Here is a 22,799-nt window from a genome sequence, read left to right on the forward strand (position 1 = left end):
GTGACCTCCCCCACTGATGGTTTAGTCCATCCTAATTAGTAGTGGGAGGGTATTTAAGGGGGGGTTGGGCTAAGTGTTGGTAAGCTGTTGTGCTTTAGTCACTCTGTTGCACATGGTGCTTCAATAAATGCCCACACCAGGGCCGAACTGATCTCTGAGCCTCACGCATCTACATTTAAAGGCCAAGCTTCACAACCCAAATATCCACTTCAGATGCATGTCATTTATACATTGGAAAGTGGTTAGCAGCTAAATCTGGTAAATATATATGTATATACTTTTATAAAACCCTTAATAGAAAACATTGTAGAGCCAGGAAGAGATTAATCTCAACAGCCACAGAGCACAAACAGAAAAACTGGGACACAGGGACTCACACAGAGAACACAAGATATATGCTATTTTTTAAGTACAGGTCTATGAATACATGAATATATGACTTGCTGCAGCTTCGTCAGCAGAGTCTCAATATTTATCCAGACTGATCAGTTCCTATGATGGGGAATTGGTGATCAAGCTTTCATTCTCTCTGCCAACTCGGACTGCTCTCTCCACTGGATGAAGGATGAGCAGGAAAGAAAACCAAGAGCTGGAAGCAGGTGGGAGTTCAATCCAATTCAGAGTTTATTTGTCTGGGTTTTTATGAATGTTTGTGTCTGTGTTTGTTTGTGTCAGGTTGAGACTGTGGAGGGAACACAGACAGACAAATTTGCCTGTCAGTGCAAAGATGATATTTGAAAAACAAATCAAAAAACAAATCTGCAACACGGAATTGCTGATTTTTACATTACATTTGAAAAGAACCATATACAGTCAGCTCACCAACATTATGTGATATTAATTTTAATGTGGGAATATCATTAAAACCTGGTGTGTCCGATACTACCTTCCAAGCCAGATTTTTAGTTTGAAAAGATCATGAAGCCTCACAGCTCACCAAGTCTGTTGTTTTATAAAAGTGGCAAGTTGAAGAAGAGCATCAACCAGGAAGTGTTTGTTTCTCTGTGTGTGTGTGTGTGTGTGTGTGTGTGTTTCATGTGTTTGACTTCTCATTATGGACCTTCCACTCTACCCTCCAGCTCTCAGTTTACTTTCAGGATCCACACTCTTCCTTCCGCAGCACATCGACCATCTCTGTTGGTTGGGGAATCAAGGTTGACTCATCAGCGTTGAGGCTGCCATCCCTTTCTGCTGCAGAGAGACAGAGTCAGAGGAACAAACAGTGATTGGATGCAGAGACAAATAATTAGGTTTAATTTGATTTGATTTCACATCCTGCAGTTTTCCCCCCCTTAAATTCACTTACAAAATAAACAGAAAGATGTCCAATCCCCAAAATGTTCTTTCAAACGTTAAAGGGATACGGAATTAGGTAGTTTCATCTCAGGCTATTGACTTTGTGAAATAACAGGGGTTTGAAGACTTAAAACAACTTTGAATGACTTTGAACAACGAATTGAGAGTTCACTAAGTCCTGCGCTGCAGCAATCCCCTGAACTGCAGCACACTCCTGCACTGCAGCACACTCCTGCCGCTGCTGGATTGCAGCCGTCATGTCCTGTTGCTGCTGGATTGCAGCAGCACTCTCCTGATCCACCTGAGCGGCAGGCTCCTGGTCCCCTGGCATCACTGGTTCCGCCAGCTCCTCTGCCAGTCTCTCCGTCGCTGGCCTCCTGTCCAGCTGCCCTGTCGGCAGACCCCGATCGTCTTCTACAGCCACACCGCCGGCCTCCACAAGGGTCCTGCCTTCCTTCGCCGCCGGCCTCCAGTGACCTTCCACCTTCACCGCAGGCCTCCAGTGACCTTCCGCCTGCATCGCCGGCATTCCACCAGACCTCCAGATGGTTTCCGTCTTCGTTGCCGGTCTTTAGTCCGAAGTCTCATTATCATCCGCAAACTTCAGAACAGAGTTCTCTCCATGTTGGGGATTGCAGTTGTGGGTGTACAGCATGAACAAGAGGGGGCTGACCACACAGCCCTGGGGGGCTCCGGTGTTCAACACTAGAGTGGAGGAGGTGTGACCACCAATCTGAATTGTCTGTGGTCTGTTTGTGAGGAAGTCCAATATCCAGTTGCAGAGTGTGGTACTCAAGCCCAAGTTTGTCAATGAATTTAATGGAGGTGATTGTGTTGAATGCTGAGTAGAGGGCAATGGATCTGTTGGCTCTGAAAGCAAACTGATGAGTGTCCAGGCTGGCTGAGATGTTGACCCCCTTTACACCTGGCATTAAAATGTGTTTTGGGTGATCAGATTACAATAGGACAAGTACTAGCTTGACCACATGAAAGTACAGGTGCAAATGCAACCAAGACGCACTGAGGACTAATTGTGATCCGATCAGCCAGACCACCTCAGGAGGTGGTCAGAGATGCATTGTGACCACATTGAACACAAGTGTAATTGCAAACGCATTGTCAATCCACATCCAACAACTACATGGGCGGAAATACGTACCAGTCGCAGTCTTACGCAAATAACATCAAAGGTTTGATGGCGCATACAGGAAGTGTTGTGCATGGACACGCGTCATTGAACGTGCTCATGTTTTTGGTGAATGTTGAACTGAACGTATCCGTTTGTGAACGTGAACTCATGCACTGTTGAGTTAAACTCAATATAAACTACTAAAATAACAGAAAGGAATAGGCTACACATTATGAAGACAGGTAGTGCAAAGAAATGATGCGAAGCGGAACTTCAGTTTCCGGCAGAGCTATTACTTTGCCGTATTGCTGAGAGAAAGGAAAAGAAATCATGGTGGAAAGTCGGCTCAGATACGGTTCAGAAAGTTATTAAAGTCATAGTTATATGACTGCATGGACACTTGGCATCTCAGCAGAGAAAAATAAAGAGAAGAAAGGAGTGTTCAGCTCGCGGTTTGACCATAAGACCATGAGCCAACAGCTGCAAAGTTCCTCCACCCAAATCAAACTCACAGCATTTTGTTGTTGTTTTTGTGGACCCACGCAAACGAGAGGAGGATGTAACGTTTGGTTGTTTTAGTTGGACAGAGCAATCAGATTTTGATCGGATTTCATGTGGACACTTGTTCAAAGCTTTATGTAGCAGATTAAAGGTTTAAATGCATTAAACTGATCACATCGAATGACCTTAATTTTGGTAAGTGGAAGGAGCAGGTTTACACTAACGGCTATCAGAATAAAAGCAGCGTTCATATTAAATAACAGGATCTATCCATCCATCCATCCATCCATCCATTTTCTACCGCTTGGTCCCGTTAGGGGTCGCGGGTGACTGGAGCCTATCCCAGTGACTTTGGGCCTTAGGCAGGGTACACCCTGGACAGTGGCCAACTCGTCGCAGGGCTAACACAGACACAGACAAGGACAGACAACCATTCACTCTCACATTCATTCAATACGGGCAATTTTAGAGTTATCAATTAACCTACACATGCATGTCTTTGGACGGTGGGAGGAAGCCGGAGAACCCGGAGAGAACCCACGGTAACACGGGGAGGACATGCAGACTCCACCCAGAGAGATTGTGTGATGTTGGTCTGGTCCGGGAATCGATCCCACGAACCCACGATCTCCTTATTGGGAGGCAGGAGCTTTAGCCGCTCTGCCACCGTGCACCCGGTAACAGGATCTAACTTAAGTTAAATTTATTTGAAACGGGGCACCACTCCTTTACCAGGAGAAGTCATTTATAATAATTAATTAATTAATTAATGAATTAATAATCAATTTAGTCAGACAAATGAATAGATACATGCAACCATGAATAAATGATATGAACACAGCGATGAATAATTAATAAGCAAATGAATGACCATTTGACACAAAGGATGCAGTGAATGATTATTTTGGTTAGCGGTATTAAATGGTAAATGGACTGTACTTATATAGCGCCTTTCTAGTCTTTCTGACTACTCAAAGCGCTTCAACTTCATCGGCTTAACTTTTGTAAACATAGGAAACCACTATGTGGACAACTTTAATAGTTACCAATTAAATAAACTAGGCACTTTCAGTAACTGAGAACTTTTGGAAAGTCAAGGCAGATTATTATTACGAATTATTAATCACCTGAAGTAATTTAGCTATCATACCTATGTTGATAGGAGATTAAACTACAAATTTTATCTATGTTTCTTAATTGTTCTTATTAAACTAACGCATCGAACCCCAATGTCAGAGAAAAGTATCTGTTGTTTCACCTAAGTTTTGGCTGAGCAGGGCAGGTGTTGCCCTGGAGGGGAGAGGAGAGAAGAAGCAGTGCCATTTCTCTGAGGCACTTGATGGTGATTGGTTCCGGATGAAACTTCTCTGAGTTCCTTGTTTCAGGCCACGCTGTCGGTCCCACGGGGCGACTCTGGCCTGAGTCGGATCTCTTCCCCCATAAGCAGACTGATGAAGTTCGGTAGTGATGGCAACGCGATGTGAGCATCTGCCAGCTTTTGGCTGAGTTTAAAGTTTGTTACGCCCTTCTTTAGGACTCCGGTGATGCGACCGGATGTAGCAACTTCTATAATTTGGTATCAGCAATTTAAGTTTGCTAATAAAGTTTCTTTCTTTAAGAGTTAAATCTTTTTCACTCCGTCTCTCCATCTCTATCTATTTCTCCTTCTCTGCACCACGTGACTCGTGCGTAAGGCCCAGGGTTTCTTCTTTTCTAACCAGGTCGTATTCGATCTCAGAAAGGGCCGCAGCCTTGTTTTAGCAGGCCTCTTTCTTTCAGAATTTTTTTGGTATCAGCATTTTTCCAACACGTTCTGTGTGCCTTTGGTCCCACGGGGTCAGATGAGACCTGTTGGGCCTCAGGATTCAGTCCAGCGTTGTTGCATCACCATGATAAATTACTTGTTGTTTAGACACATATTCACATTTCCTGTTTCATTAGCTATTCAGCACATCATAATAGGCAAATATGTAACATCCAGTAACCTTAGGCATGTTCAATTGATTAATGTTAAGGTAAGACAATGACAGATCAGTTGAAAATATTCTTGGCAATATGTCATTAGAGTGGCAAGCAAGGACATACATTACTGAAACTGTATCCCAAATTATCACACATGCTGTCCCAAATTATTATGGATGTCCTGAAAGAATAGTTTTGTTAATACAGAAAATGGTGATCCATACTTTGTATGACATCATACACTCTTCTTATATTGTTACTTAATGTACCACATTGATAAATACATTTGATTCTGCATGGCAAAGTCATTTTCTTTATTCCTTTAGTCTAAAAAGCTCAAAAGTCCTGGTTTTCACTTGATGAAAACCAGAATCATGAGATGTTCCTTAAAGGACGGTGGTGTCAGGTTGTGTTATGCACAGTCTGGGAGAGAAAGTTGTAATTTACTAAACCTGTCATTCCTATTATTATTGATTTGTTAATATTAATACTACAATTGCAATTCTACCATTTAAAAAAATAAATTCTAGGTGGTATTTGCATTGTGCCTCCCTCTCCCCCACCCCAAAACCTCTCTCCCTCTAAACCTCTCTCTCTCTCTCTCTCTCTCTCTCTCTCTCTCTCTCTCTCTCAAAACCTAACACGGCAGCGAGTCTGGTTCTGTCCAAGGTTTCTGCCTCTTAAAGGAAGTTTTTTCTTGCCACTGTTGCCAAATGCTTGCTCATGGTGGGATTTGCTGGGTCTCTGTAAATAATATTATAAAGAGTACGGTCTAGACCTGCTCTATAGGAAAAGTGCAATGAGATAACTTCTGTTATGAATTGGCGCTATGTAAATAAAATTGAATTAAACTGGCTTTGGTTGTTCATGCTTTGTGAGTTTTTGCAGGCCGTCGTAAATCGAGAAATTATCATTCAACCTTCCATTAGTGACCTGAGTCCAGCAAAGGTCATGGGACAGAGGAAGTTACTGAGGAAGGATTATCAGTTTTCTGGACAGTCCTGGTTTATGACTTAGAAGCCAGCTTTCAAAAAAGTCTAATACATACAAGTCAAATACATTCTTAAGTTAAAGGCAGTAATCTCTTTGGTCTCTACAAGCTGTCCAGTAGTAGCCTCAGCAGGGCTCATTGATTTGGAATCATTTGTACCAAACCCACCTTTTGCCAGGCCACATGCTGTGGTGCTTGTTTTCTCTGGCTGCACCTCACCTCTCACTGCAGCCTGGATCTTCTGCACCACGTACCTGCAGGCTACAAAAAGATCATCATGAAACTGTCAGTAGAAGCTCTGCAACACAGTCTAGCATTGACCATCCTGTAGAGAAAATATTATTTCTTTTCACATTTAATTTTAGATTTCATGTTTCAGATTTTGTGCAACATTATACATAGCTCAACTTTCATAAAACGTGCTCCCAGGTTACATGAAAAGTATTGATATAGACATAAAATGTGTGCAATAATAAGACGTGACATGTACTGTACATAGCATAGCAGCAGTGCCACCATTACCGTATCCACTTAGTGTCTGAGGTGTCTGCAGAGTTTGTCCATTGTTACTTAATATTGTCCCTGTCATAATATTGATCAGCAATGCAAACCCGTCACATTTAGAAATTCACTATTTTGAATAAAAAAATACGTCACTAGCGTAAATGCATGCTGCATGGCCTTGTTCAGAGTGACATTAGGACTGCATTGACCCTCTGCAGGGGAATTGACCTAGAGGGCTCTGGCAAAAAAACACAGGGTTGTCCCAAAACCTGGCTCAACTTTTGTCACAACACAATGTGTTGTCATCAGTATTGGGAGTAATGTAAATGCATTACTGTAGTTCCACTACTTTTGGCAGTAACTAGACATGTAACCTATTACTTTTTCTGAAAATTAAATGGGCTTGTTACTCGTTACTTTTGTCTGAAAATAGTGGACAACTGCAGAGGATAGCAGACAAATGCAGCCAATTCCCCGGATTTTCCGGTTTACGATCTAACATCACCTGACCTTACAGTGGCACAAGACAGTTCAAGCAATATGAGCTTGCTTTTCATCATAGTGACGGTAATGTTTAAACTGAAGAAACGTGGGTTCAGCAACTACCATAGCAACACTCTGTTAACATACATCCAGCTTTGTGTGAGTCTTCTTCTACCAAATCCGACTTTCTAAGTGTAGCTTAGAGGTAGGAATGCTAGTCGTTGCAGCCCTCTGTTGTTCAGGAGTTTTTATAACTCCTCTCAGTCATAAAGGGTACAATGATAGATACAGTTTGACAGTTACTAAAATAATATAACTATGTGTGCATGAATATGAGAATTGAAGCAGACATTGAAAAGTAACGCAAAAGTTACTTTCCCTAGTAACTAATTAGTTGTATGTGCAGTTATTGGTAAAGTAATTAAATTACTTTTTAAAGAAGTAACTAGTAACTGTAACTAATTACTATATTTCAGTAACTTGCACAACACTGGTTGTCACAACACTGTCTTATTTTAAGCCTAAAAAGTTAGCTATCCTACCACCAGGCTGACTAAGACTGAACTAAGACCCATGCCACAGCTAAGCAGCGGCAATTAGCACTTGAAATCTTGGTTCAGGCCACAAGACAGAAGAAATGATGCACTGGAACATAATGCAGTTGCACTCAACTCTCTGTCAGTTCTATAGTATTTCTCATTTATCATTGTGAGCCGGATGCAACATAATTTCGTTGTACTGTGCTATTGTGTATAGTCTGACTGACAATAAAGTTATCTTGACTTGACCTGACTCTCTTTGCACAGCAGGTTGAATGGGTTCACAGGGGGTTGTGCCAGTGTTTCTTTCCATGTATCTTTTTTCTCCATTTTTCTATCTCAGAGTGCATCTGATTGCTTCAAAATTTCTTTTAATTTTCAGCTGGGGGGAGGATGTGGATTTGTATTCACACCAAAAAGACCTTGCTAGCAGCAATGTCAGGTGGAAATGCTTTGACAATGTGAACCATTAGTGTTGGACCTCAAATGAAATATATTCAATGCTATGACTTTTCAATTAAATATACTTCATCAAAATGTTCAATTAATTAATCTAATAATTGCAATCTAGTTCAATAATTATGCCAAAACAAGCTGCTGCAGGAGCTAAATCAGGCATACACTTCACTTTTGTAAATGTATGTACAGTAAATATTTGCACTTGTAGAAAATTTGCTTGCATAATGAAAGCTTTTAACATCCACATTTTACTGTAAGCCATGGCTCTTAATATGAAAATGTATATTTTATGTTTCTTCAGCCGTTTCTGGAATCTGGAAAGAGGAACAATAGAGGTGAAACAAACAGGCGGTGGTGGTTCTGTAATGAATTAAAAAATGTCTTTACAGTCATCTATTAGCATGAAAATGCCATGATTAATGGTGTGGCTGTGGCTTAGTGGTAGAGTGGGTCGTCCACCAATCAGAAGGTCATGGTTCGATCCCAGCTTCCTCCACCCACATGCCAATGTGTCCTTGGGCAAGACATTGAACTCCCGAGGGCTGTGACTAGAAAGGCGCTATACAAGTACAGTCCATTAATGTAATTTTTGCAAAAAAGAATGAAAATAACCCTGACCCTAACCCAAAAATGTGTGTGAGCTATTAAGGCTGAATGAACACAGAGTGGGAGTTTTTGAAAGTGAAAGATGGCTGTGCAAAACCAATAGTCAAAGTATAAATCTGCTCCATCTAAAAATTAATACATTGTCCTATTTCATTATGTCCCAGTCATCACATATCTCTGCCAAATAATAAGGTTCCCTTGAAACTGGATCATCTCAACTCAAAACTACCGTTAATGTCCCACAAGGCCTCTTGCTGCCAGAGAGCAATCAGCTTTGATTGGCTCCACTGTGCCAGCATGGCCTCATTCAGTAAAACACAGATACATATCCAAAGAATGTGGCCAATCAATGACGTGTTAATCCTTATATCAATTTTCACATGAACTTCAAGTAGAAGTCCACAGTCATGGAATATTTAGTACATTTCACTGACTGATTTTTTATTAATGGCCCCTAATGTACAGTATATGGATAATTTATTTTTTCACCATGTGACCACAGACATGGATGAATATATGGTAGAATATGATATACTATATGCAATATTTATAACTATTAATGTACTTATATGTACTTGTATGTAAGTAATCTGATCCGTAAGGTTATAATTCCTTTCACAGTTTAATTAAGATACATTTTCATTTCTGACCATAAAACCCTCTGTTCTCCTGACATGCCTTTGTGAATCCCCACCAGCTCCTGTGAAGCTGTTGTGTAACTGACCTCTGGCCTATTGTGAAGAATTCTTCCTCACAGAGATGAATGAAGTTCAGGGGTTAGACAAATATATTTGTTTGGCATTATGGTCTGGAGCTGTTAAGATTGCTATCAGTCTAGTTTTAGTAGTTTTTTGTGTCCTATTGCTCTTAATGCTGTTTTCACCCTGAACAAAAATGAATGTTGAATTGTTTGACATTTTGGTGGCATAAAATGTTGAATGTGAATATCAGCAGCTTCAAAGATATCAGTATGAATTATAACTTTATAAAAACTGAACAATATTTGGTCGCACTTTATTTTACGGTACACTAATGAGACATAATAAGCTGTACTTTGTATCAAATCAGACCAATACTAGAAATAATACGTTCTTTATTAGACAGTAAACAAACACACTTATACCCTAATTAGACACCATACACCTAAATTATGCTGTAAGTAGAAACCGCATATAATGCCGTATTAGACCCAAAATATACTATACTTAGACACTATTATACCAGATTATACTGTAATTAGAAACCAAATAGGAGATCCTAATACACAATTAGACACCATTTTACAAGATCATAGTCTAATTAAATCAAATACAATACCATTTCAGATTCAAAAAAATGCCATATTATATCGGACATATGCAGTTTCTAATTACAGCATAATTTAGGTGCACGTATGGTGTCTAATTAGCGTATAACTGTGTTCATTTACTGTCTAATAAAGAACATATTATTTCTAGTTTCGGTCTAATTAGATACAAAGTACAGCTTATTATGTCTTATTAGTGCACCATAAAATAAAATGCAACTCAATATTCATTACCAAAACCTAAGTACATCAGTTAGACTTTAGCTGTGGTTTCATCAGCTGCTTTGTCCGTGCTAATTTTGTTATCATGGTTACAATGGTCTCTCCTAAAAGATTTGCAGGGGTTGCATCCACCATATTGTCTGCTGCCATTTCAGCCTGCAAATTCAAGACAGCATCACCAAACAGATGAGTCAACATCTCTTTGACATTTCAGTTGTGTTCAGTTGAGTTACCTCAGTGAGTTAACGTTTCAGAAACCAGTCTTAGAAATGTAGAATTCTTAGTTTGTCAATAACAAACTTTCAATCTTTTTTAACCTACAGTACTGACAAGCAGCAGCCCACCAGTGGGCAAGTCAGTACAAGTCAGTGCAGAAATGCAACAACCTTTTTTCAGGGGAAACCAGGGGGAAACTGTTCCAGTGCAGTATACATTATTATTATTAAATCTGACAGTTTCAGACTAAAAACTGAAAAACATGTTTTAAAGTTGCATTGAAATATTGAGGTTTTTTTTTTTTACTTTTTAACTTTTTTAACTTTTATGTTTAGCATTCACAAACCCACAAACAATGGAAAAGAATAACAAAACCTTCAATGTATTTTAAATGGATTCCTGAGTAGGAATTCTCTGAGCCAAAGGCCTCCAGGAAGTTACAACAACACACACAACTGAATGTGTCTATTTATCACAAGGCCTTTCGTTCAGTCATTATTTATGCAGGAGAAGCGAGCCCTGTACTTCCTGACAGAAAAATGCTGAGTCACTCTGACAGCAAACAAAAGCAAATCTCTCTTTCTATCTTTGCTCTTTTACTTGACATACAAGGTTGGCAACTCTGTTTTTGTAAAGAGTGCACAAAGCAAAAGAACCCATGAATTCAAAAGTAAATAAAAATCCTTTCTTGATTTGAAGTCTTTATTCAGGTTAATAATTAATGTGGCTGAGAGGCAGCAGGATACAGTTGAGCAGTGTTGTGTTATAATCTCAAATCTATATCTTCTGTTTTATCCCAAGTCCCAGTGAAATGAATTTTATCATTATTGATTCAAACACACAACTTGTGTAAAAATGTTTTATTTGAAAACAGTGAGGACTCACCGTTGATGATCAGTCACACCATTTCTCTCAGGTTTGTAGATCTGTGGCACAGAATGAAAGTGTCGCCTCAGTGGTGTATCAGGAGCAAAGCTGTTTTTGTCTGGTCGAGTTAGCACTCAGCTGTCAACTACAACAGGATCTCTTCCTCAATAACAAGTTAAGCCCTAGCACTGACCCGAGGAATGCTGTGCTCACATGGCGTTCATCTTAACCACCAAGCCACTGGACACTCCTACATATTGCAGTCATATCATGTGGTAACACCAAACCATCTTGTGCATAAAACAAGAGCTTACTGGTAGTGTAGCGTGAGAATGTGTGACGCATACAGTTCCTCCTCTTCCTCTCTCATGCACGTTAGTGAGCCGTGGATTTGCTGTTGTCCTGTTTGACTCAACTCTCTCGAAGAAACCATTTTGAGTCTCTACCTGCTGCTCTAAAACACATCTGTTAATGTGCCTAGTTAAGGGACTCAAATGCCTGTAATTGGTTTAAATATGACAAATAGTTAGACAACTATTTTCATATTAGGCAGCATCATCAGATCTAATTCATATTTAGCTTTAGTCAAGGGGAGGGTCCAAAGAAAATATTAATAATGCTGGAGAGCTTTGCTTTTTAAAAACTGAAACAGCCCCTAATGAAAAATCTACTTCACAGTCATTCAGAACAAGTGACCAAATTTAAGAATGTGAGTCATTATGGATTCTGAGCTTTCACAATCACATTAGTAGCATATGATCGCATTCGCCTTTCCAACTAAGAAAAACAAAAAATTAAAATTAATTGAATGCCTTTGTTATGAGTTGGCAATTCATGATCATCTTGCTAAAACCACTCACTGGTTACAGCTAATTCAGAAAGCAGCTGCCAGTCTTTTAGTCCAGTTCAGTCTTCAAAAGCTCCACAGGCTACCTGTTACTTTCAGAATTCAGTGTAAGGTCTCACTCCTGGTGTATTAAGCTCTCAGTGGCTTGGCTCCACTATGCAAATCAGACATGCTCTCAATTTACAAATGCAGCAGACCTTCTCAGGTCACAAGGCACCACTTCATTTCCCCACAGCTTTCACTAAATCTATATTTAGCCTTTATGCACATGATACATGGAGCAGCCTGCCTGCTGATCTGAGACTGTGTTCAATTAAAAGCAAATTCTTAGTTTTGTTTAGCACCTAAGCGTTGTCCAATGTGCTCCAGGCACTGTGGATTTTTGATGCGTTCCCTGGCTTTTTCTCTCCCCCTGACCCGCCGGAACAGCACACTCTCTGTGTTTCGGGACCTCCTGATTTACAAATTAAGCACTGTTAGATTTTACGAACTTGTCTCAGGGCTTAAATAATTGTAAATTGAAAACAGCACCATTCTACACTTCCTACACTTCCTTGTGTGGGTACTGCTAAAGTTAGTTAACGTTGTTTGTGGGTCATAGAGTTATAGCAAAAATTTAAAACTTAGAACGTCTCTGGTTATAGTTCCATGGTGTGAATAGTTGCTAGCTAGCTAGCTCAGAGATTATCGGCTAATGTTAGCTCTCTGAGCTAGTCTGCTTGCATTGCACAGTTGCCAGCTAACGAGCTAACTGATGCACTTTATTATTTTAGTTAAAGTAGTCACAATGTTTCTTATTCTGATAGAATTGGGCCTTATGGTATATTTACAGTATTTATGGGCAGTGAATTGAAGCATTGGAACCATACACATCTTTCTCTGTTTTGTTCTGTTTAATATGCAGCATGAATTTACAGATTCAGTAAAGACATTTTTTCAATTTCATTTGACCCTAAAGAAATGTCTGTTTTTCCATAGATGGATATACAGGTTTTTTTTCTCAGCAAAACAGCCAGGTTCAGGTAAGAGACTAAGGTCAAAATGATTTCACCTGACTTCATTGCCCACAGCAACCCAATATTCAATTAAAATAATGTTAGAAATTCATATGGATTCTCCCCCATCTTCCTACCTCTTATTATATTATACATACTCTGTTTGGTCACAGATAGTGAAGTCACGATTGACACTGTATATGTCACATTCTCATTAGGGGCTGAGCCCCCCTGAAGGTCTGATCCTAGAATCGCCCCTGGTCCTCTTTCGCATGCACGAGATACAAACAAGGAAACACTAATAAAACATTGCCATAAAAGCACTACTAGTGGTGAAAAACGTCTCGGGGTACTTTTAAACTCAGCAAAGTTGGTGTTAAATGACAGTTGTTCAGATGACTGAAAGACTTTTTATTTGGAAGATCAATTCAACTAAGAAATGCTATTTAAAATGGTATACCTTGAAGAAAGTATAGTTAGCCCTTTATGATGTGTTTTTGAGTAAAGAAGACAGGATAGGATTCTTTCTCTTTTTGCAGACGATGGAGCAATTCAGAAAAGAGGAAGAAATGTAGATTTTATTGTGAGGAAGTTACAAGAGTATATTGGGAAATAGATCAATGGTCATACACTGTAAGTGAGATTTAGGATTCTCAGTAAATCAAGAAAGACAATTGGGAGTCATCTATTTAATCAAGAGAGAGTGACATAAATTTAAAATTAAAATTTTGACGGTTGTGGTTTCATGAAAGAATGACATGTGCTGTAAATATTCAGAGAGTCATTGATAAATGCCAGGAGGTATTAAACACATTGAGGTGTTTGGCTGCAGGTGAATGTGGGGATGAAAGAATAGCAGTGAGGACTAGTTGCGTGAATTGCAAAGATCAATTAGATTAGATTAGATCAATATTAGATTATGGATGCAGGGTGTTGGAAAAATTTGTATCATATGATTTTGCACATCAAATAGTTAACTCATTCAAAGCCCTGTGGAATCAGAAGAAGTGTTCTTAAATCATCATCTTTATCCCAAACCATTGCTTCCAAACCATTATGATGCTTTAAATGTCAAAGGATTGGGCATGTGGCAAATCAGTGCAAAGCAAAACCAAGGTGTGCAAAACATGCTGGTGAACATGAATATGGCGATTCTGCAGCGGACGCTAAATTGGAATGCTGTAACTGTGGTGGAGAGCATAATACAGCTGATCTGCTGTGAAGTGCAAATAAGAGCAAAGGAAATTCAGATATAAAGTGCAAAACAAAGTATCATACGCTGAAGCTGCAAAGCAAATCTCACAGGGTATGATAGTGAAGCCACTTCTATTCGCCCCAAACACAGATTCTACAAGTGATTTCCCTAAATTACCACAGGTGCATGATCCAAGTCCCATGAAGTGCAGTAAAAGATGACACCTTGATAGTGGATAACTTTATTGGTAAGGTTGTGAATGTTACTATGCAACAGACAAAAAAAGATCAAGGATCTGACTGTAGAAATGTTGCATAAGAAGTTAGGATGGCTTGATGCAGTACAGTGATTAATATCATGGTTTTTCTCATTCTACAATGGAATGCCAGAAGCCTTATTGCAAATAGACATTTAAGAAATATATATAACAGTTAAATGATAGTTATCTGCATCCAAGAGACCTGGCTGAAACCACATCTGGACTTCAGTATCAGGGGTTACAATGTAATAAGACAAGATAGAGATGGTGGTCAGAGAGGGGGATATGCAACCTTTATCAAAGAAGGAATAACTTATGGGAGGGGCCTAATTAACTACAATACAGATTTAGAGGTAGTAGCTGCTGAGATTGGGTGAATAAAAGAAAGATAGTTATTATAAATCTGTATAATCCATGTAGAAGATTTAGGATTGAAGAATTAGAGATTTTTTAACAAGGAAACAGAGTGATCTGGCGTGGTGATTTCAATGCCCACAATACATTATGGGGAGGGAGGATATCAGATTACAAGGGACAGACTATGGAGGAAATAATAGAGGCAACAGGATTGGTTTCGTTAAACAATGGGCAAGGCACTACGATTAACCTCAGCAATGGAGTTCAGTCAGCTATAGATCTTACCTTAGCGTCCAGTGAATTAGCTGGGGCTTGTAATTGGGAGGCACTGAATTATAACACCATCGGCAGTGATCATAATCCAATTGCATTTGCATTTGACATGAATAACACGGTTCAGATAGATGGGATCGTGAGATGGAATTTTGGTATGGCAGATTGGGGAACATTTACTAGTTACTGAGATTCAGAGTTCAGCAAGATAGCCATGGTAGGACAAGCAGAGGAAATAAATGAAAACATTATCACAGCTATAATAAAGGAAGCATCACAAATGACTGGAACAGGACTAGCAAAAAGAAAGTTAAGATGGTGCAATGGCAGAATGAAGAATGCTCTGAAGCAATTAAGAAAAGAAACAGAATTTTGAGAGAAAAAGAATACATTTGCTACAGAACAGAGTATAAAAAGGCACAAGCATTTCTAAGGAAAATAATAAAAAGAGCAAAAAGGTCATATTGGAGAGGGTTGCAGTTGAATTGATGGCAATTTTATTTGCGCTACAGTCGATAGAGGAAATCAAAGCCCTTTGAATACTACTATGTTCAGACTCAAGTGCATCCCTGACTAGTCTCAAACAAGGATATTCTGAAATTTTGCAATCTTTATATAGAATCATTAGGTTTGGAATTGATGTAGGCTACAGTTTTTATGGGTACCAGCTCATGTAGGCATCCAAGGGAATGAAGCAGTAGATCATTTTGCAAAAAACGAACTAAAAGCAAATCTACTAGAGTTGGCAGAAACCAAATATTTCATTTGGAACAAACTTAAGCTACAGTGGCAGAGGTTATGGGATAAAGATACTAAAGGAAGGCATTTCTATCAGATCCAGAAGTTGGAGAGGGAAGATCACTGGGGAAAAGTAGGAGAGAAGAGGGCCTGATTAGTAGGATTAGACTGGGACACTCTAAATAAAATTCATCTTACACCTCACTGGGAAGCATCCAGGCAGAACATGTGATGTCTGCAATCAAACTGAGACTGTGGATCATGTAATTCTTCTCTGTCCTAAATATGCAAGTGAAAGACAGTTATTAAGGAATGAACTGGAACGCAAAAGGATTAAACACTTGGACCTTAAAACAATCTTCCCAATAGCTCTGGATCTAAACATCTCTTCACTTATCTACAAAACACATGACTAATAACAAGGGTATAAGAACAATGTAACACGACAATTAGTGGCGATAATGCTCGACCCGGTTGCTAATTCGCCATTAAAAGGAAAAGAAGAAGGAGGTAAAATATGTATTTTTGATTTTTGGGTGAACTGTCCCTTTAAGATTTGGTTATGCAGGACTAACCGTAAGTGTTTACTGAGTAATCACGTTTTGACTATTGTAATCAAGAGTCACTTGCTTCACTTTTCGAAATGAGTACAGAATTAATTCTGAACCTTTAGGAGCAAATTAAAGAAATTATAATTCAAGAGATACTGTAGTTTGCAGAGACGGTAAGACGTTGGTGGCGGTACTGCACCAAGAAGAAGAAGAAGAAGGAAGAGGAAGAGGAAGAAGAAGAAGAGCAAGAGCAAGAGCAAGAAGAAGAAGAGCACGAGCATGAGCAGCAGCAAATGCCAGCTTCTCAATGGAAACTGAAAGCATCTCGGGCTCATGATAAGGTGGGCAACTGTATGTAACCCTACATACAAAACATTTCATAACTAAGTTGCCTATGTTTAAACTCGGTAGGCTACGTTCATTGTTGATATTTGCTAACCGTTAGCTGGCTGTAAACAAGAAAGCCGCAGCTTCCGCTGGACGAGTAGCTATCGTTAGCTCCCTAACAATAAGATAGCTTTGACACAATCCAGGAAATATTTGTGTGTTAAGATTATCACGCCACTAATGGTGCAATTCAAAGAACAGAAAATCGGTTCTTTTTACTAACGCTAAATATCGCTGCTATGGACGAACTGTAGGTTTAGGGTTAAACTCTGCTATCGATTTGCGCTACGGTTGCATTTTTCGACAAGGCAACATAAATCGTCAGAACACCGGATTCTGGTGCGTTTCTGTTCTCTGTAATGCAAAACTCCGTTCAGTAAGATGGCAGTTAAGATATTATAGCATTATATTTATTTGCTGGTACGCACCTGGTAAAAAACTTTTAATATTGGTTGAATAGCATTCGTTTTTTCATTAATTATACTTGTGACCTGGTAACTTATCACTTAATTGAGAGGTTTAGAACTGTTTCATGTGTAGTTCTTCCGCTCACAATGGCTCTACTTGGTGGAGGACATGTGTCAAAATCAAGCAAGTATGTACATTTATTTGATTAAGAGCTGTTTTTTAGATTGATTTTATGCCGAACTGAAAATTAAGAATAGGTTAAAGGTCATGCTGCCTGAACCAAATATAAGTGGTGATAAGCAAGCCAATAACAAATTATTCGATGAAAGGTCTGTGTAAGAACGGCACATTATGGACTTGAGAAATCCCTCTGAGACTTAGCAGACTTACCTATTTCCATGTCTGAGGCATGAATGTGTGTTTCCTCTACAGGCAACAGATTCACTGATCCCAGCCAGAAGCAGAGCAGCCTCCTGTCTGTGAAGAACAACAGGTGAAGCAGGTGTCAGGAGGAGGACTGGTTTACCTGTGCAGAGAAGGATCAGAGAAAAAGAAAGAGGTGGACACGAAGAGGACTGCAGATGGCTGGCTTTCTGGATAACTTCCGCTGGCCAGAGTGGGAATGCATCGACTGGGGGGAGAGGAGGAACGCAGTGGCTTCTGTTGTCGCTGGAGTTCTGGTCAGTGGGTCTAGAGAGAGAATCGCTGAATGACTGACAGAGACAGAAAAAGAAGAGTGTGACTGTGTTTGTGTGAGTGTATGTAAAGGGCAAGATTGTCAAAATCATGGGGTTGAGGTTGAGTTAGCCGTTTTGATATGCATTTCAAGTTTAAGTTCAAATGTATTTGTCATTCCAACTATAAAAATACAGTTGAAATGAAATATTATTTCTTCAGGACTAGATTATAAAAGACTGACAAACTATAAAGCCCTTTTTAAACAAAAGGGGTCAAACAGTCTATAAGAGGCCTGGAGACCCCGATGATCCTCTCAGCTATCCTCACTATTTACTGCAGAGTCTTCGACTGTTCAGACCAATTTTAGCCCTGTGTGAAAAAACTCAGCACCTCACCTAATTTATTTGAATGTAACCACTCCTTTGACACAGTTGGGGTCCTGCAAAAAAGTTGAACCTGGCTCAACGTTTGATTTTCTTTTATTGGGTGTGCTCCAAAATCTGACCTGCATAATGCCAGTTTGAGCCACGTGGGCCTGGTTTTCACTCCATTTCACTTTTGTCTCAAAAAAAGGCACAAGATGCCGCTTTTGCAGAGTTAAAATAATGGCTCAGTGTGCAGCAAGTAAACTAAATACCGTGTGTATCAACAACAAGTTAAACAATACAGACCAACACATAAACACATATTTCACTTAATTTTTTTTTTGGCAGAATCCAAGTGAAAAAAGGTTTGGAACTGTCTCTCTGTCAACACACAAAAGCTTTAAAAAGATTAAATTAAAGTTGACCACACCACCATCTGTTGGCTGGTCTGGTTGTCAGCTAGAGATGTACTGAGCCAACCTTTATCACAGTTACTGTTTTTGATCAGTGAAGTTGTTAGTTCACCATAGTGTTGTTATGATCCAGAGGCCTCCTGCTAGGAATTTAAACCACAAGGAAAATTGTAATTACAAATATGCACACAGTTCCCCAACAGCTTGAAATTAGCTCATTAACGGTATTTCCTCAGTGGTTTGTTTCAATAAATTTTATTTTGTTTTGCCTTTAGTAATGATAATGAACTGAAACGCCTTCATATTAAAATGTTGCAGCTGGCATGCGATACATGCACATCCAAGTAATACTTATAGGTTTATTTTCATACCTCTATCATTTGTGTTGGGACCTCTGCCCAAAGTGAAACACCTGAATAACATAAAAACAGCTAAATCTCTTCTTTGCCCTCTTTTCAGTTGGCAAACAACAAAACTGCATCACAGCCAACTTAAGATAAGGAGTGGGGCAGACAGCGCAGCTGACCAAACATTGTTTTATGGTTGCGACGTCATCTCACAAATTGAACATAAAACCAGGTTAATGACAACAGCTCTGCTGTGTGTTCACCTGTGTTGCCATTTAAAATGAGTGATCACAGAGAAGATTTGAGGCTACAGAAAGTTCTTCTTACCTCTATTGCTACACAGCTTCTCAAGGGGCTGGCTTACATCGTAAATTTGCAGAAGCTCCATTTTCCCTGTAAACACTGAAACACCAAGCCAGCGTTTTAAGATTTATGCACTGTTTTGGAAAAAGCTCAGTTTTTGAGAAAAATGCTGTTTTAGTCTGGACAGAGGACTGAAATTGAGAAAAAAATATGTTACAAATTTACCTGGCTTTGACGTACTTTTAGTCTGTACTGACTAGGGTTGGGTTCCAATAGCCAGTTCCATTTTGGATCCGGTTACTGGTTGGTAAAATACACATATTCGTTAAGCTCCCTCATTAACGAACGTCTTATCAATCCTTTTATTTCTTATTCTTTTTTATTAGGAAAGAGCAATGACATGTTTGCAGGTTAAAATGAAATATTAGTTGCAGATTATATCAAATGTAGCTAATTATTTTTTTTATCTCAAAATGTCTTGTTTTATGTTCTCTTTGTTTAATGGGGATTTTCCAACATTTTCATTTATAGGAAACCATCACCTGAATTAGTGGTAGATTCAGGTGAAGTGCATGTACAAAAAAATGGAAGTTACACTGTTTATTCCTGGAATGTGTGAATATCATAAAGTGGTTCAGTACAGTATTTCCCAGTACACTGGAACTGCATCTCATGTATTCAGATACCTCAAATGTCAACCCTATATTCTCTTTTCCCAGTTCTTCACAGGCTGGTGGATCATGATTGATGCAGCAGTAACGTATCCATCCCAGGAGAAGATGAACCACGCATTCCACACATGTGGCGTCTTCTCCACCATAGCATTCTTCATGTAAGTGGTGGACTCCCTAGGTTTTAGGTCTGTCTGTCTGTAGAAACAATCAGACAGTGAGAGTGAGAAACTGGGTGCACAGTACCTCCAACAAAAACAATTTGCAGTGTTTATAAGTTGGAAACAGATGAACAAGGAATGGATCTGATGCTTCCATGTGTTACACCCTTCTGGTGAAGCTATTCGTTGGCAGGTGAAAAGAAGCGTCTTGCAACACCATGTGTTACGGAAGTAGCAGTCTGCAACCCTCCACAGGCCACAGGGTATCTGCAGTTGTTGAAAAGTCTTAAAAAGCATTCAGTTCCCTCAAAAAGGCCTTAGAAGATATTAAAAAAATATTAAAATTTAATTTAATGGTCTTAAATATTTTTTCCTGCCTGCCGTGGACAGTAACATTAGTTATAACTTTTGGTTGTGGGGAGACAGTAGCTAGGAAGCTCATCAACTCATGATAGGCAAGTGTCAATTTTAGCTAAATCAACAAATTAATTATTTACTTGTTAAATGGTTAATCCATCCATCAGTTTTCTGAAACTTATCTGGGTACAATGATGGATGGATTATGAGACAGTAATAGGCCCCTGGGCACAGACAGTAAAAGGCCCCCAACAAGAAGAAGACCCCGACTGGACAAAAAGTTTTTTTTTTTTTTTTTTTTCTCTATCTGGTTGTTTTGTGCATCTCTTTATAGATGCTTTGCGTCTCTTTGGGATTGTTTTGCATATGATTGTAGTCATTTTGTGTCCTTTAACTAAGCTCTCTGTGACTTTCCAACAAGAAATCTTAAGTCACTTCATACATGTCATATGTTTAGCTATTCCTCTGCCTCCTCTAGTGATAATGGTACATGTAATAAATGTAGTTTATTTGTAGCATTGGAGGCAAGGCTTAGTGAATTGGAAACGCGGTTCCGCACCATGGGAACTCAATCATTAGCTGCTGTAGTTTGCCAGCCCCCAGTAGCCGGTGCGGACCGACCAGAGGTAGCTCCTGAAAGCCGTCTCTGAAACCAGGGAGGCTGGGTGACTGTCCGAAGGAAGTATAGCGCTGAGCATCACTCCCCACTCTGCGACACACCCGCTGTGAAACCAACTCAGAATTTTGGCAGCTCCATTTTGAGAAATGTGAAGTTAGCGTCACCAGCGACCATAGTCAAATGTATTCTTGGGGCCAGAGCGGGCGACGTTGAATCCTATTTAAAACGGCTGGCTAAGGATAAATGTAAATACAGTAGGATTGTTATTCATGTAGGCGGTAACGACTCCCGTTTACGCCAATCGGAGGTCACTAAAGTTAATGTTGAGTCAGTGTGTACATATGCAAAGACAATGTCCGTAGTTTTCTCTGGGCCCCTGCCAAACCTGACCAGTGATGATACGTTTAGCCGCATATCTTCATTCCGCCGCTGGCTGTTGAGGTGGTGTCCGGCAAACGATGTGGGCTTTGTAGATAATTGGCGGACTTTTTGGGGAAGACCTGGTCTGATTAGGAGAGACGGCATTCATCCCACTTTGGATGGAGCAGCTCTCATATGTAGAAATCTGGGTGAGTTTATTAGTGGACCTAAACCATGACAACTCAGTTATGCTGCTAGAAGATGAGAAGATGTCGAGTTAGTAACATGCAGTAATGGGATAAAAATGCATACAGAAGGAGAGAGGAAAGAGGTGCATCATAGGAAGTTTCCCGGCAGTCTAGGCCTGTAGCAGCATAACTAAGGGATGGCTCAGGGCTCACCTGATCCAGCCCTAACTATAAGCTTTATCAAAGAGGAAAGTCTTAAGCCTACTCTTAAATGTGGAGATGGTGTCTGCCTCCCAAACCCAAACTGGGATCTGATTCCACAGGAGAGGATCTTGATAACTGAAGGCTCTGGCTCCCATTCTACTATTGGAGACGCTAGAAACCACAAGTAACCCTGCATCCTGGGAGCGCACTGTTCTAGTCGGGTAATACAGTATTATGAGCTCTTTAAGATATGATGGTGCCTGACCTTTAAGAGCTTTGTAGGTGAGGAGAAGGATTTTAAATTCTATTCTGGATTTTACAGGAAGCCAGTGCAGAGAAGTTAATACTGGTGAAATTCTTTTCCTAGTTCTTGTCAGTACATGTACCGCAGCATTCTGGATCAAATGAAGGGTCTTTAGGGACTTATTCGAGCAGCCTGATAATAAGGAATTGCAATAGTCCAACCTAGAAGTAACAAATGCATGCACTAGTTTTTCGGCATCATTTTGAGACAAGATGTGCCTGATTTTTTTCCTTGAAGTTTGTTTCATGTGGGAGTTAAAGGATAAATCCTGATCAAAGATAATTCCGAGGTTCCTTACGGTGATGCTGGAGGCCAGGGCAATGCCATCTAGAGTAACTATATCTTTAGATAATGTGTCTTGGAGGTGTTTGGGGCCAAGTACAATAACTTCAGTTTGGTCCGAGTTTAACATTAAAAAATTGCACGCCATCTAGGTCTTTATGTCCTTAAGGCATGCTTGAAGTTTAGCTAACTGATTAGTTTCATCTGGCTTGATAGATATTTCTGGGTATCATCAATACCCAATGAAAGTTTATGGAGTGTTTCCTAATAATATTGCCTAGAGGAAGCATATACTGTATAAGGTGAATAGAATCAGTCCAAGCACAGAACCTTGTGGAACTCCGTGACTAACTTGGATGTGCACGGAGGACTCACCGTTAACATGTACAAACTGAGATTGATCTGATAGATAGGATTTAAACCAGCTTAGTGCGGCTCCTTTATTGCCAATTACAT

The 22,799-nt window shown here is 39.7% G+C and overlaps 1 protein-coding gene and 1 long non-coding RNA gene across 5 annotated transcripts in view; one reads left to right on the top strand and one right to left on the bottom strand.

Annotated features, from left to right (window-relative positions):
* Positions 1 to 392: 392 nt before the first annotated feature.
* LOC122885860 lies at positions 393 to 11,372 on the bottom strand. The gene is made up of 3 exons (XR_006380211.1): positions 11,100 to 11,372; positions 6,048 to 6,140; positions 393 to 1,191 (listed from the first exon to the last, which is right to left on the bottom strand). It is a non-coding gene; the product is annotated as an uncharacterized LOC122885860 (long non-coding RNA).
* A 4,968-nt stretch (positions 11,373 to 16,340) lies between these two features.
* The window catches only part of LOC122885063 (transmembrane protein 50B), a 40,685-nt gene continuing 34,226 nt past the window's right edge, over positions 16,341 to 22,799 (top strand). For 2 of the 4 annotated variants that reach the window (XM_044215694.1, XM_044215696.1), the window contains exons 1-3: positions 16,344 to 16,637; positions 17,524 to 17,771; positions 19,917 to 20,029. In XM_044215694.1, the coding sequence (XP_044071629.1) occupies positions 17,673 to 17,771; positions 19,917 to 20,029 (212 nt within the window). In that variant the 5' untranslated portion in view covers positions 16,344 to 16,637; positions 17,524 to 17,672. Of the gene's footprint in view, positions 16,648 to 17,523; positions 17,772 to 19,916; positions 20,030 to 22,799 lie in introns of all 4 variants that reach the window. The other 2 variants (XM_044215693.1, XM_044215695.1) reach the window with 2 other exon arrangements.

Source organism: Siniperca chuatsi, linkage group LG12 (assembly GCF_020085105.1).
Source record: "Siniperca chuatsi isolate FFG_IHB_CAS linkage group LG12, ASM2008510v1, whole genome shotgun sequence".
NCBI classification, from domain to species: domain Eukaryota; kingdom Metazoa; phylum Chordata; class Actinopteri; order Centrarchiformes; family Sinipercidae; genus Siniperca; species Siniperca chuatsi.